Source organism: Mesoplodon mirus (genome assembly GCF_964341445.2).
Source record: "Mesoplodon mirus genome assembly, chromosome: 19".
Classification (NCBI taxonomy): Eukaryota; Metazoa; Chordata; class Mammalia; order Artiodactyla; family Ziphiidae; genus Mesoplodon; species Mesoplodon mirus.
The window spans coordinates 27398242-27414078 of NC_138995.1; the positions used below are offsets into that span (position 1 = coordinate 27398242).

The window sequence follows — 15837 nt, forward strand, 5'->3', positions numbered from 1 at the left end:
AGGGTGCAGCCAGGCCCAGGAATCTCTGATGCTGGTTCTTGGTTAGCATGGACCTGGGGACAGTTTTCACAGCCTCCGGGCAAATGGGCTGGCTGCTGAAGCCATTTGACTCTTTGGGCCCAGATCCGGCCAGACTTGATGGGACTCCATGGAACAGCCTGTACTCCAAAGCCAACTCTAGGATCTGGGATAGCCCACCAGTCTCTAGTCCTGCATCTACCTTGGCTTCCAGCATTCAAGGGTGCCCTGTACTTTCCAGAGTTTCTTCCCGCAATAGCCCAACCCAAGTTTCTCCCGAGGGGAGGGGCTGCAGGTCAGTCACAGAATCCCTAGTCAGTGCCACACAGGCACAGGGCCCATGGTTTGTGCCCCCGTGCAGGCCCTGGGCTATGGGTACTCCCGCAGCTGGGAGAGCAGGAGGTGATGGAGGAGCAGAAGCAAAGGAAAGACAGAACGAAGGCCCTCAGACCACAGGTCCCAGTGCCCCAGGTCCTGGCCATCTAAAATGCCAAATCACAATGCCTGGCTACCAAATTCCAGTTGGGTCTGCGATTGCTTTCTGTGTGGAGATGCCGTTTCTAAGTATAGATTATAAACTCCTCGGGGGTGGGTCTATGACTTGCAATTCTTTGGTATTCAACTCCAGAGAGTGGCAGGTGGGCCCAAACAGCACTCGCAGCCCAGTACCTGGATGCAGGCTGAGGGGCAATCCCCACCAGCAGGAGTCCCCAGTAAGCCCCTGCCTGCCTGCCTGCTTGCCTGCCTGTGTGAATGCGGGGTGGGGTGGTGGAGCTGGACTGGGCATGGCCTGGGGTCCCACTCTGCCTCCTGCCAGGGCCTGGCTCCCTGTAGCTTTCCCTGGCCGGGCCGAAGAGGGAGGGCAAAGCAGGTGGGGAACTGGCTGGGAGGTGTAACTTGAGCTGGGAGGAATTCCCTGCCCTTCCTCAGTGCTTTTATTAAAGTAGGGCGGGGAAGGGCAGGCTTCCATCGGAAAAATCTCCCAGGCAGCCGGGGAGGTGGGGAAGCCGCTGAGAGCTGGGAGGGAGCACCGGCCTGGCTGCAAATAGAAACGGCACACAGGGCAGCAGCCCGGGCAGGAGGCTCCAGGCCGGCGCAAGGGCACCGAGGCCCGAGCCTACCGGGGACGCGCTGAGGGGGGTGTCTCCCCACCATGCCAAACCTCTCCCCTTCTCCTGGGCGGGGAGCAGGGTCTTAGAAGTCGGGAAAGAACGTCTACGCTTTTGCTCTGGGTCAACGGAGCTAGTGCCCTCACTGTCCCTAATCCGGAGGACGGCGCTCGGCGACCCCATGGAGCCGGGGGCGCTGGCTGGACGCAGCTCTGCGCCAGGAGGCGGCGCCTAATCACCCACGGGACCGCTCCAGAGATGGGCCCCGGTAGGGACGTCTGCCGGGCTCCTGGTGAAAAAATGTTCGGGGTCCACCCTCTTGGGCCCGGGCCTTGACGTAGGGGCGCTGGTGGAGGAAGCGCCGGGTGAGACCGGGTCTCCCTCTTAGATGCCATCTGGCCGTGGCGCGGCTTGCGCGCAAGAGTCTGAGAAAGTCGCCAAAGCGCCCCCTCAACCCGAATGGGCTGCCTCGGAGGTTCGCACCCCCTCCCCCTATCCCAGCCCGCCGCGCAAGGCTCAGTGTCACCCAAACTAGAGTCTATCTAGGCAGGAGCGCTGCCTGCTGTGCCCGAGATCCCCCCCCGCCCACACACACACAGAGCAGCCCCCTTCCCATTCGCAAAGAACGTCACCGTGCGTCCGCAGAGCTCTCGAGGAATCAGGAGTCCGGTAGGGAGGGAAGGAGAGGAACAAGGGCTGGGGGCGGCAGAAGCGGCTCCCGGGACGCGGGCTGGGAAGGATCAGTGCCCAGGGCGGGGCTGTAGGGGTAGAGAGCGGGCGCAAGCCCTACGCCCTCCAGGGTTTGGGAAGAGGTGCACCGCCAAGGGCCAGCTGGGGAGGGGCAGCTTGCCGGGTCCCCTTTCTTCCCCGCCCCCAACTCCGGGACTGGGGTTCATCTCCGCGCTCTTCCTCTCCACGCTTCAGGCTGCGGGCGTGGCTTCCTTCCCACCCCAAGTCCCCCAGCCCCAAGTCCTCCAACCCGTGGCAAAGGGACTGGGCGAGGGCCCTTACCTCGGCATTGACTTCTGCGTCCTCCGCCGCTGCGCCGCGGCCCAGGCAGCCCAGAAGCACCAGCAGCAGCGGCAGCAGTCGCGGCCGCGCAGCCGCCTCCCGGCCGCTAAGGAGACTGCCCGCCCAGCCCGGCCGTCCGGGCGCGCTCCGGTCGCTGCCCATGCTTCCGGCGACCGGCCTGGCCCGGGGCGCTGCTGCACGCGCGGCTCGCCCGCTCGCCGGGTCCCCGCACGCGGCTCGGAAACTTGCGACGCTCCCTGGCTCCCCGCCCGGCGGGCGCGAGGCAGACCTCCCGGTCCCGGCCACCTCGGAGCCGCTTAGGTCTCCTCGGCAAATTCCCACGCCCGAGGAAAAGCGGGCCGGGCAGGGCCGGGCGCTCGGAGCCTGCCCACGGGGGAGAGGGCGGGCCGGAGCCGCCCGCCGCGGGGTCCTGCAGCCTCGGCGCCCGGGGCCCGGCTCTCGAGAGCAAGCGCAACTCCTGAGCCTTTGTCTGGCTCAGCGCTCCGGCCGCCCGGTCCCGCGGCGCCCCCTGCGCGCCCAGCTCCTTCTGTCCATGTCCGGGGCCAGGCGCTGCCCAGAGCGCGCGCCTCCCGCCCGTGGATCCTGCTCGCCCCGCGCCCGACCGGGCCCGGGTTCCCGCGCAGCCCAGGGATGAGGTGCAGGGAGCCGGTCGGAGCGAGTGAGCGAGCCAGAGAGCCGGCGCCAGACGTTCCCGGCGAATTCCGCGCAGCCCCGAGCGCTCCCGGCCCTCCTCCCCGCGATGCACTACCGCCGCTCTTAAAGGGCCAGTGCTCTCGTGGCGGGCGGACCCAGGCGGGGGCCGGGGGCGGTACCTCAGCCAGAGGCTTCTTGGTAGCAGGTGCCGGCGGTGGAGCCGGACAGGCGACCCTTTTACTCTTCCCAGACGGCGGGAATCCTCCCCAGTCCGCCCCCGTCACTCCCCTCCTTGCTTTTGGGGAGCTGGGTCGACCCCCAAGAAGCCCGCCCCACAGAGGGAGGGGCAAAAAGGAGTGAAGACGCCTCTTTCTCCCAACTAGTGGGTGGGTGGGGACACTGAAGCAGCGGTGAGCAGGGAGAGCCGAGGAGAGACCCAAGTGTCTGGTCTTAGGCTAAAAAAAAAAGAAAAAGAAAAAGATAAAAATCTAGAGATTTGTTGGCCTGAGGTCTCTTTTCAAAAGCCTCAGGGTGTCTTTGGCCCTTCAGGACTTTTCTCAGTTGCCAAGTGAAGCGTTGGGTATCTTGGATGGGCAGTGCCAAGCGACAGAGACGCGGTTGCAGTCCTGGGTTGCAACATACTTGCTGTATGGAGGTGGGCAAGTTACTTAACTTTTCTGAACCTCCAAGTCCTTATCTGGAACGCAGGGCAAAGGGCTGGGGTGGGGGGTTAGATATACTTCTGGCTGCTGGCCTAGCACACATTAGGTGTCCGAGCAAAGAACACTATTTTGTGCAAATGAAATGTGACAATGCAGCCCCACAGGGTGCTGGGCGGGTGGGCAAAACTCCCCGCAGAGCGGAGCTTAAAGTGCTAGTTTAATTCTATTCCAAGAGCGGCTTGAGATCCGGTCGGTTTGGATGCTGAAGACTTGAGGTGGGAGCCCTGTGTCTAAGGTCCACAGAGGCTGCGCATCCAGACCAAGGGAAGTCCGGGAGGGGCAGAGTCGTGAGGTGAAGACCCCCGCGGGAGGGCAGGAGGGCGGAGACCGTCCCTCTCCAACGCCACCTCCCAGCCCCAGAAATGGGAGCTTTCCTTACCTGAGGGCAGGTTTCCCTAATGTAAGCCCTCAGGTCGCCTGGCAGGCCTCACGTCCTGGAAATCCAGAGAGATCTGGCAGAGCTTCAGAAATGGCCTGTTCACCGACCTGCCAGGTGAAGAAAAAGAGCACTGTTAAAGAGAACAGGCTGTAAAGTGACGAAGATAGATTTTATTAAAAAAAAAAAAAACTATTGCAGTTGAGACTCCGATATAGAACTGGGCCTGATTCAAAATACAACTGGAACAAGTGGGGATTTACTGCCAAGGAGCAAGTGGGGTGCGGGGCGGCATTGGTGGACGGAAAATTACTAAGGGGAGACATCAAGTCTGGGGGGATTCTGGCTGAAGGCAGGTGAGGGTGATCAGATATCCCCTGGGGCATAGTGGGGATTCTGCGTTTGATCAGGTATCAAGGGTGGGGCATTCAGCTAAACTGACTTAGCAAGATTCTTGCTAAAACTGGATTCTGGAAGGAAATACAGGGATGGGTCTTGTTGGGGAGAAGGTTCAAGGGAGCCTGACTGAAGTTTGGTTAAGCAAAGGGTCTTTTTCACTTCCCCCTTTTATTCAAGGGAAGGAGAGGCATTCTTTCCTCTGATCAATCTACATCCATTTCTCATTTTATTGCTTTTTATTCTTTTAGAACCAGCTGAATCATCTGTTGAGACTTGATGGTTGCTAATTGCTGTACTGTAGGATCCACAGACATTTGATGAGAGGAATACCTTGAAGATAAGTGGAAAGATGAAGGTTAGAGGCTGAATTGGTCCTTGTGCCCAACTTTGGAGACCTTCAGGGATCTACCAGAAGTCCCAGGACCTGTTGTCCTTTCTCAGTGGGTGGTGTCAGCGCGATGGTGGTGATGCACACACTTCTTCATTCACAGCTCGAACCTTCCTGGTTATGGCAGAGATGTCAGGTAGACTGCTGAGGACAAAGGTGCAGCAGTTGCTTCCAACCACTGTACACGTGCCCCCTTTTCGGGTCGTACCAAGGGCAATGCAGTTATGGAGAATAGCACGCTGGGTTTCTCATTGTTGGTGAGTCACTGATTTCAGGCCAGTGATGCTGTTATCTGGGAACAGGGTGAATTGCTTCAGCAATGAGTAGATGATTCTGTCATTGAGTCAAGCTTCTTTTGTTTTTATTTGTCTTTTTAAAAATTTATTTATTTATTTATGTTTGGCTGCCCACGGCCTTTCTCTAGTTGCGGCGAGTGGGGGCTATTCTTCGTTGTGGTGCGCGGGCTTCTCATTGCGGTGGCTTCTCTTGTTGCAGAGCGTGGGCTCTAGGTGTGTGGGCTTTGGTAGTTGTGGCACGTGGGTTTCAGTAGTTGTGGCATGTGGGCTTCAGTAGTTGTGGCTCACGGGCTCTAGAGCACAGGCTCTAGAGCACAGGCTCAATAGTTGTGGCACACAGGCTTAGTTGTTCCGCGGCATGTGGGATCTTCCCAGACCAGGGCTCGAGCCCGTGTCCCCTGCATTGGCAGGCGGATTCTTAACCACTGCACCACCAGGGAAGTCCCGAGTCTAACTTCTTGAGCCAGGCTGTAGATTCCTGGGAATGGTACCCAAAAGGTGGCAAACCGTTCCCCCAAAAGTAGTGAGGTCGTGGATGGAATGTAGGCCCAGTTCTGTAGCTGTTTTTTCCTAAATTGTTTCCCTGGGAACCAAGATCATCTACAATGATCCTGGATACCTTTTGTTCCTACAGTGAGAGGAGATGAACCTGAGGGAGTGGGTGATTGTTTTAGAGACAGTTTAAGAGAGGAAGGAGGTTGTGGGGAATAGAGTAAGATGAAGGGATTGGTAAGATTGGCAAGGTAGGAAGATCTGGCCCAGTTGGCAAGTAACAGCCAATAAACTTGGGTTCCATGCACAAAATAAGAATCATCTGGAGTTAGCGAGGGGCCATAGAGATAGTTATCTGATGGCTGAGGGTAACCAAAGGATGCTAAATTTAGGGTGGGGAAAGGATTTGTTTGAAGGTAGTCCCTGTGGGGTTGGTCTGGGTCCCAGAAATTAGGCTGGGAGGGGCAGTGGGATCATTTCCACTCATGTGAGGGATATCCAGGATTCCTATAGTGGCTTGGGGGTTTTATGTTTGATCTAGTGGCAGCTAAGGAAGTATAATGGTGAATGCTCACTCTCAGAAGGGAGCCAGTGGCAAAATGACGATGGCAACAGACTTGACCCTTGTGAGGATAGACTGGAATAGGTGCAGGGGTTTCTTACAGTATAAAGTGGTGGAGGGGTGACTTCCCTGGCGGCTCAGGGGTTAAGACTCCACACTTCCATTACAAGGGACACAGGTTCCATCCCTGGTCAGGTGGGGAACTAAGATCCCGCATGCCACACGGAGAAGCCAAAAAAGAAAAAAAAAAAATGGTGCAGGGAAAGAGAGGGAGGGTTTTAGCAAAATAGATATCCTGATTGATCAAGGGATCTGGGAAATGCCAGATCAGATGTGCGCACAGGAAAGGGAGGAAAGTACCAATAGTCTGTGGTGTTAATGGAAGTGGCAACTAGTTTAGCCAAGCTTACAGGTTCTGTGGGCAAAATAGTCTTGCTGAGAGAGGGAAAAGCAGGGCATGGAAGAGGAGCAGGAACTCATAAATTTAGAAATGAAGGTGGAGACTCATCTCAGGTGAGGGAAAGTCATAGTTAAGGCAGAAGGTTTTTTTTTTTTTTTGCGGTACGCGGGCCTCTCACTGTTGTGGTCTCTCTTGTTGCAGAGCACAGGATCCGGATGCGCAGGCTCAGCGGCCATGGCTCACAGGGCCCAGCCGCTCCGCAGCATGTGGGATCTTCCCGGACCGGGGCACGAACCCGCGTCCCCTGCATCAGCAGGTGGACTCTCAACCACTGCACCACCAGGGAAGCCCCAAGGCAGAAGGTTATTGTGGGAAGAGCAGGAGGGTCTCCACGCAAATGGTAAGGATAAGAAGCAGAGGAGAAAGGGGAGGGACCCAGGTGGGTCTTGTTCTGTGGTCTTGAGTGGAAATTGACTCCCTCCTGACCTCATTTACTGTTCTAAGGTTCTTGGGGCAACTCTCTGCCCTGGCTGTCATCTGCTTATGGAGGCTCTCAATAGAGACCCAGTTTGAAGTCCCACTTGGAATACTTCCACGGTCTGAATAGTTCTTGTATTTCATTTTTTAAAATTTTAATTTAATTTTATTTTTATTGAAGTTTAGTCGATGTACGGTAATATTATGTAAGTTATGGTTGTATAGTATAGTGATTCACAATGTTTAAAGGTTACACTCCATTTATGATTATTATAAAATATTGGTTATATTCCCCATGTTGTACAATATATCCTCGTAGCTTATTTTATACCTAATAGTTTATACCTCTTAATCCCCTTCCTGTATATTACCTCTCCCCCTCCCCTCTCCCCACTGGTAACCACTAATTTGTATTCTATACTTGTGTGTTGGCTTCTTTTTTGTTATATTCACTAATTTGTTGTATTTTTTAGATTCCACATATGAGCATACAGTATTTGTCTTTCTCTGTCTGATTTATTTCACTTAGCATAATGTCCTCCAAGTCCATCCATGTTGCTGCAAATGAGAAAATTTCATTCTTTCTTATGGCTGAGTAGTATTCCATTATATATATATATATATATATATATATATATATATATATATATATATATATATATATATATACCCCACGTCTTCTTTATCCATTCATCTGTTGATGGACACTTAGGTTGCTTCCATATCTTGGCTATTGTAAATAGTGCTGCTATGCTGTGAACACTGGGGTGCACATATCTTTTCAAATTAGTGTTTTGGTTTTTTTCAGCTATATACCCAGGAGTGGAATTGCTGGGTCATATGATAGTTCTATTTTTAGTTTTTTGGGAAACTTCCATACCATTTTTCACAGTGGCTGCACCAATTTACATTTCCCTCAACAGTGTTCCCTTTTCTCCACATCCTCTCCAGCATTTTTTATTTGTGTTCTTTTTGATGATGGCCATTCTGACAGGCGTAAGGTGATATCTCATTGTGGTTTTGATTTGCATTTCCCTAATGATTAGTGATGTTGAGCATCTTTACATGTGCCTATTGGCCATCTGTATTTCCTCTTTGGAAAAATGTCTGTTCAGTTCTACTCATTTTTTTAAACTGGGTTGTTTGTTTTTTTTGACATTGAGTTGTATGAGTTATTTGTATAAGACTCTTGTGTTTCTTTAGTTGTGAAACATGGGCCCAGGGTTGAACACCCTGTGATTTGACAGCAGTGTTAGCAACAAGCAAAACTGTATAAGGTCCCTTTTGGGCTCAAGATTGGTTTTCTAATGGTGGCATTTCTAGAATACCAGATGGCCTACTTGTAAAGCACATGAGGGATCAGGAAGTTCTAAAGGGAAGGCAATCAAGGGAAGTCTTGACTTGTTGATTATAGGATCGAGTATATTTTGTTAATCCTTGACAGTATCTAAGGATGTTGCACTGAATTAAGTTAGAATCTTCCACTAGACAAGATGAATAAGGCGTCTTTGTGGGCCTTCCTGTGATCATTTCAAAAGGGGATAGCTTGCCTGGAGATAGGGGTGATGATCTGAGAGTCTTAAGAGCAAGGGGCAGTGCTTGTGGCCATGTAAGTCCAGTCCTTCAGACAGTGGAGCCAGTTTGGTCTTGAGAATGCTCTTTCTATGGCACCTGATGGCTGAGGATGGTAAGGATGGTGGAGTCTTTGACTAAATGTGTTGCCTTTTCAATTTCCTGTATAATTTTACCAATGAAATGTGATCTTCTGTCACTAGAGATGGCAGAGGGGATGCCCCAAGTGGGGAAGATTTGTTGCAGGAACACTTTGGCATCTGATGCTGCTGAGGCATTCGGGCAGGGGAAAGCCTCTAACCATTTAGAAAACAGGCAGACGACAGTGAGAACATGTTGGTAGCCTTGTGCTTTTGGTAACTGGATAACATCTATTTGCTAGTGAAGGAAGGTCTGAGGGGGAGGTGCCTCCCTTTTTGCCCCACCTTTACAGGTTTTCCAGGGTCATGTTACTGGCAATCGAGGCAAGTGAACTGCTTGATCCAAATAAAAGCCAAAGGGTCCAAACTACTGTTTGTGTAGTGCATCCTGCATCTTGTCCTTTGCATGTGAGTCATGTCATATAAACCACACACAGTGACTCAAGAGAGATACTTAAGAGCTACCAAGCAGCCGTCTGGGTGCTTGCAAAGTCCACGTGAATGGCTTGAACAGCCAGCTTTTCCCCATCCAGTTCTTTCTGAGTCTGAAGCTGTTATTTAGGCCATGTGGACCCCTTTTAAGACTTCCTTAGGAGTCATCCTAAATGAGTGCCCCCCCTCAAGAAAAGGTGAATAATCCCATTGGGATCTAGGGCCTTGAAGCAGGATGCAGGAGGCATGGTCCCAAGGCTTAGAAACTGCTTGGATTTCTTGGGTGGTTGGGGAAGACCCTGCTAATGTATCATATTTGTTGGGCCTCATCTGAATGTTTTTGTTCTATGTCCTTCAGTTTTAGCTGTCATGATCTGCTGGGACAATAACAATGCCTCTAGAAGTTCTGCTGTTTGGGGCCCATTTTTGACTGGGGTACCAGCTGCTGTCATGAATCCTCTGTGTTTCTATCATGTACCAAAAATCATGTACTAACCCAAAGGCGTAGCAGCTATCAGCATAGATGTTCACCTTCATTCCTTATGCTCTTAGGCAAGCCCAAGTAAGTAATTGGGCTACGTGGGCTGATCTGACATTTGGCAAGGCTCGATATTCTAGAGGTTTATATTGATCAGTGATGGCATATGCAGCCTGGAAGGCCCCATCTTCCTTCCGGAGGTAGGAGCTTTTAACATGAAGAGTGAGGTCAACTTGGGGGAGGGGTTTTTCTGCTAAATCTAGCCTAAGACAGGATAATGATCTAGTGTTAATGACACAGTCATGGGACGTCCCATCAGTGGGTAAAGGAAGCAAGGTAGCAGTGTTAAGGTTTTGACAGTGACGTATTGTGATGTGAGAGGGAAAGAGTGGTAAGATTTCGTAAGAGGTAAGTCGAAATGCAGAAAAGTACTGTGTGTTTTCATTAGGCAATAGGGTCTGTGCAGCATGAGGGTCATGTATATTAAGCAAATGACCTAATACTCAGTCAGAGGTAGCTTGGACAAGTTTGGTGGTTGTAGCCATGGCTCACAGGCAAGGGGGATATGCCTTAGCTGCTGGGTCAAAGGCCAAACTATAATATCCCAGAGGTCTTTGGTGTCCATTATGCTTCTAGGATAACACTGAGGGCATGACCTTCTCATTCGTGCACAAACAAGGAAAAAGACAGGGAGTCGTTGGAAAGTTCAAGGGTGGGAGGTGAAAGCAGAGAGCCCTTAAGGTTCTTGAAAGCATCTTTGGATAGGGGGTTCCGGACTACTGGGTCTGTGGGGTGCCTCCCCAGTCATGGCATAGAGGGGTAAGGCAATCAGAGAATTAGGTATCCACGGCCTACAATATACCACAAGACCCCAAAACGCTGTCCATTGCCCTTCTCTTTCAGGGAGAGGAAAATGTTGAATAGCAGAGACTCAGTCTGTGATCATTTTCCCTGCAGCTGAAATATCATGACCCAGATATCAGACACACAGAGAGCATATCTGAATTTCATCTCTAGCCACCTCACGGCTCTTTCTTGCGAATGCCTTAAAAAGGTATTCAGCGTCCAAAAGGAGTTGTCCTAACTGCCAGAACATAGAAGGGGGTCATCTGCATATGGGATTAAAGTGAAGTCTCCTGGGAATTTAAGTCCCTTGAACTGGCATTCAGGGTGTGTGAGAAGGAAGTAGGAGCCTCAGTAAAACCCTGGGGCATAACAGTCCAGGTATATTACTGGTTATCCCAGGAGAAGGCAAACAAGTACTGGATTCCTTATAAAGGGGAATCCTAAACAACGCGCAACACAAATTGAGGGCTGGGAAATATTGGGTGTTGGGAGGAATAGCAGACAGGATAGTGCCAGGATTGGGCACCAGGGCAAATCTGTGTTTCACGATTTTGATAAATCTCAGATCTGGACTAACGAACATCCTTGCCCATTGGGGGCTTTGATGATCCAAATGGGAGTTGTGCATGGACTACAAGTGGGAGCTCGACGTTTCCTGTCTGATTAATCTTGGATTATCGGGCAGAGCCTCTCAAGGCCTTCTGGCCTTCAGTGCTATTGGGGAATCCTGTGGAGGGGCATGGAAAGATCGACTTATATCTTAAGCGGTAGGCTTCCCCCTCCTCTCGAGGTCTGGCCACTCCCAGACCCATGTCTTTTTTTCTTACAATTTCAGCAAGGGTCTTGATCCATAGGAGACTCTGATTTTGGAGCTTGCCATAGATTAAAATTTTCAGGTCCTTCTAGCTCTTTTAACTGCAATGCCATAAGCTTGTGTTGTGTATTTTCCAATTTTCTGGAAATAACATCTTCATAATGCTGGGCTAATGTCTGGAGCTCAGACATGTTTGCATTTTGCCAGTTAATATTATTTCTCTGTAATGTGTCACGGAGCTCTGGTCTGGGGCCATGTACAAAGCTTGTGGCCAGAGCAGAGGCTGTTAGGGAGGTCAGGTCCAGCCGCAGATGCTCTTTCCTGTTGTTTCTAATTGATGGTGATGGTCAGCCACCGTTCATCTCTTTGCTGTTTACAATTTTGAATACACAACCGACCAGTTTTGGTGAGAGGGACCCGAGGGATGGCTCCTGGTAACTTTCCTCTTACTTCCCTCGTTCTCCAATGAGAATCAGGGTCATCTGAGACCCTTGAGGGTCTTCAGGGATGGTGCTCCATTTGGCCTTTCCAAGCCAAAGGGAGGTATCCCCAGGGCCAGCCAATAGGTGGATAAGTTGACATAAATTGGGGAATCTGGAGAGTATGCTCCCAGAACAATCTTCAATTGAAGACTCAATAAATCTTCAACAAATCTTTCCTTTTTCATTCGGGAGTCAGGAAAATTCTTTTCTTTTTAAAATTAACTAATTAATTAATTAATTAGGCTGCATCGGGTCTTAGTTGTGGCATGCAGGATCATTCCTTGACATACGCGGGTTCTTTGTGGTGGCGCCCCGGCTTCTCTCTAGTTGTGGGCTTCTCTCTACAGGTTCAGTAGTTGCAGTGCACGGGCTTCAGAACACGTGGGCTCGGTAGTTGTGGCACGCGGGCTCTAGAGCACACGGGCTTAGTTGTCCTGCGGCATGTGGGATCTTAGTTCCCCAACCAGGGATCAAACCCACGTCCCCTGCATTGGAAGGTGGATTCTTTTTTTTTTTTGCGGTACGCGGGCCTCTCACTGTTGTGGCCTCTCCTGCTTCAGAGCACAGGCTCCGGATGCGCAGGCTCAGCAGCCATGGCTCACGGGTCTAGCCACTCCGCAGCATGTGGGATCTTCCCAGACCGGGGCACGAACCCATGTCCCCTGCATCGGCAGGTGGACTCTCAACCACTGCGCCACCAGGGAAGCCCGTGGAAGGTGGATTCTTAACCACTGGACCACCAGGGAAGTCCAGGAAATTTCTTGATGATGGCATGTAATTCTGAGAGAGACCAAGGTTTAAATGTTCTCTTTTCTGTTTGCCTCCCTTGACAATGGGTAACAGCCACACCCTGAGCTTCATCTACAAGAGGTGGGGATCTGGAGAACCTTACAGTTTCAGGGAGTTGAGGGGCTGGGGTGCCACTGGTGAAGGACGTTTTGGGAGAGAGGGACAGATATCATGGAGAGCTGGGAGGGGAACTCCGGGGCACTGTGAAGGTGTCTAGGGGGTTTCCTGGGTCAGAAAACATTTTCTTTTTCTTTTTTTTAATATTTATTTGGTTGCGCTGGGTCTTAGTTGCGGCAGGCGGGCTTCTTTAGTTGTGGCTTGCAGGCTCCTTAGTTGTGGCAGGCAGGCGGGCTCCTTAGTTGTGGCATGTAAACTCTTAGTTGAGGCATGCATGTGGGATCTAGTTCCCCTACCAGGGATCGAACCAGGGCCCCCTGCATTGGGAGCGCAGAGTCTTCACCACCACGCCACCGGGGAAGTCCCAGAAAACATTTTCTGAAGACATTATTTAAGAACGTCAATCGTTTGAATGAGGTTTGAATCATTTAGCTGTTTTCAGCTTCTTCATACCGAGTGAAGAAAGTGGACCATTGTGCATCAGAAGTTTTAGTTCCCTTTTGCCCTAGGGCTTCCCCTTAGGTGGACTAATTTGAGCAGATCCCAGGAGACCCAGAGGGGCTGTGTTAGCTTAAGAGAGTTTGTGGTCAAGTTTTGCCAACAAAAGCAGACAATACTAGGGCCGTAGAAGCATGTAGCCAGCAGGAGTCTGAGGAGAGCTCCCGGTGGTTAAGAAGCCCCCATGTTCTTGACTAACAGTGCCTTTACATGTACGAACAGAAAAACGTGGGATTCTAACCCAGCCTGTCCCTTACAGGGACCAGCCTCGTACCAACAGAAAAGCCTAGGACTCTGACCTAGCTTTTTACAGAGAAACCCAGGACTCTAACCTGGCTTTGGCTTGTCTAGGGCTCTAACCCAGCTTCTAGAGTATACTCTGAGTCCTAAGAATCAAGATCTGTCCTCATTCCGCGTCAATGGACATTTATCCAGAGCACTGGGTTTTGGAGTCGGCTTCACCACTGGATCCCCAAACCAGCAAGCAGCCCGGAGACAAAAAGTGTAGGTAGGTGTGCCCTGTGAGGCCTGGCTGTCGCATCTGAGGATTCAGTGGTGGTTCTGATCCAGATCTGAATCATGGCACCAAAAACTGTTCAAGAGAACTAGAGCTGGACAGAGGTTAAAGTAGTAAAGAGAAATTTTATCCAGAAAGGCTATTGCAATAAGGGGAGAGTGATTCAGTTATATATATGTATCTCTAACTGACTGTATCTATTCTCAGTCACCCAGCTTTAAAACACCATCCCCATCTCGCCTCTATCTTTTCATCTAGCCCCTAACCTCCCCCCTTTTTTTCCTGGAGTCTTTTGAATTAAAGCCCAGACACCTCATTTCACAGCACAGTTTCATTCTGAGACCCTGCTGTGGTGTGAGAGGTTATACAAACAGCTCTGGGTCCGAAGCCAGGCCAGGGGTTCCTGCCCAGCACGAATTTACTTACTGGGCAATCTTGAGCAAGTTATCTCCCTTCTTTGGGTTAGCCTCCTCATCTGTTAAAGGCATATTCTGGCTCAGGTAGAGACTGAGATCCCTCGCTCAGGAAAGGCACTGTGGGCTGGAGCCAGGCCCCGAGACCCCACCCCCACCCCTGGCGCCCCCTGCGGGCCCCCTGGGCTTCTGGTACCAAGACAGGGAATAAACAAACAAGCCGAGGTAATTTCCCGCTTCCTTGGAAACAAAGCTGGGGTGGTCTGGAGAGGCGTGTGGAGAGAAGGGAGAACGCCAGGTGGAAAAGGGCCAAACAGGCCAAGAGATGATGATTTCTCTGCCCTGCGGGGAACATCTGAGGACACCGAGGCCAGATGTGTTGATTTTGCACCCTCCCTGGTGTGATAAAATCCCCCTGGAGAGCGTGTCTTTATTCCGAGCCAGCCTGCCGAGGGGTGGACCCCAGCCTGCTCTGGTCTTGCCTCCTGTCTCCGGAGCACATCTCCTCTTATGGAAGAGCCCCAGCTGCTCTTGCACTGTCAGCGCGGCGCCCGTGAACGCACCCTCTCCAGCTGCACTCTCAGTGTCTGGGCGCCCGCCAAGCCCTGCCGCCTGCTGCCCCTCCCCGCTTGGTGGATCTCCTGCTTCCTTCCTCTATCACCACCTTCCATCCTCTCTTGAAGAGCCGGTTATTGATCTTGGCCCATTTCTCAAAGCCGCTGCACTCTAATTCCATCCGTGCCACATCTTCCCCCAGGGGACCGGCCGGTCAGTCTGTCCTATTAGGTTTGTTAATGGTGATGCTACATGACATGGGGCCCCCTCCCAGGAAGAGCGAGTGCCCGAGATGGAGGCTCCATGCCCCTGATGAGGAAGATTAGGTGGTCTGTGCCCACAGAACCTGCCTTGTTGGAGGCTTGCCTCCATCCTGAGGTTGGAACCTGTAGGAATTTGGGTGGCTTTGCTTGTATCTCCCAGTCTGAGAAGTGCGAAGGTTGGGGATGGGGATTCTTCTCTGCACCCTGTCTGCTACCACCATCCCCCCGCATCATTGCCAGTATCCAGAGGGCCGGAGGAGTCTGATTCACCCAACTGCCCAGGTCAGGGACTGGCACAGAGCAGGTGTCAGTAAGTGCTGGCTGCACAGGAGATTTGCCAGGAAGGATGGCTGGCTTCTCCCTCTCCAGCCCGCGTGACCTCAAAAGCCAGAAGAACTGACTGGCCAGTCTAGTTGAATCAGCAGCTCAATGCAGAGGGCTTGGGGAAGAAGGCACAGACTGTGATTTCCTGGGTCTTTCGGCATGGCGATTGGGAGCTGGCCTTAGGAAGCGCAGACGGGAGGCACAGTGGGGGCCAGAGCCACAGGCCCCCTTTCCCCACATCTTTCCCTTGGGGGCTCGGGGTGGAGTAGGGGAGAGCAGGCCTGGCAGGCTGAAAAGGGCAGCATGGAGGTTAGGGCCTTACCTGATTTCTCATGTGACCCCAGGCAAGTGGAACCTGCTTTTCTGGAAAAGCAGAATAATCATTCCAACCCAGTTTACTTTTCATGGGGTTCTTGGGAGGAACAGCTGAGAGGGTCCTAGAAAGGACTCAAAAGTGTTACAGCAGGATCGCGTCTAAATGTCTGTGCTTACACCCTGGTCTAGGTGCGGTGTGTGCGACCCTCTGGCCAGCAGGCCTGGCAGGCCAGGTGACCCCACACTGTACTGAGGCATCGTTAAGGCCTCTCCCAGCCACCTTAGACGTCGTAACAGAGACTCCCGAGAGCACTGCCAAACTGCGAAGCAGGCTGGGGAAGACGGGGGCAGAGGAAAGTCATCTTTGCACCTAGTTGA

The 15837-nt window shown here is 51.9% G+C and overlaps 1 protein-coding gene and 1 long non-coding RNA gene across 4 annotated transcripts in view; one reads left to right on the top strand and one right to left on the bottom strand.

Moving 5' to 3' along the window:
• The window catches only part of MMP15 (matrix metallopeptidase 15), a 20762-nt gene extending 18139 nt beyond the window's left edge, over positions 1-2623 (bottom strand). Inside the window, exon 1 of one of the 3 annotated variants that reach the window (XM_082607390.1) lies at positions 2139-2623. In XM_082607390.1, the coding sequence (XP_082463516.1) occupies positions 2139-2300 (162 nt within the window). In that variant the 5' untranslated portion in view covers positions 2301-2623. The remainder of the gene's footprint in view (positions 1-2138) is intronic. The other 2 variants (XM_082607392.1, XM_082607391.1) reach the window with 2 other exon arrangements.
• Positions 1722-15769, top strand: LOC309795237. Its single transcript, XR_014292232.1, has 4 exons — positions 1722-1796; positions 4538-4644; positions 6629-6827; positions 15649-15769. It is a non-coding gene; the product is annotated as an uncharacterized lncRNA (long non-coding RNA).
• The last annotated feature ends 68 nt before the right edge of the window (positions 15770-15837 follow it).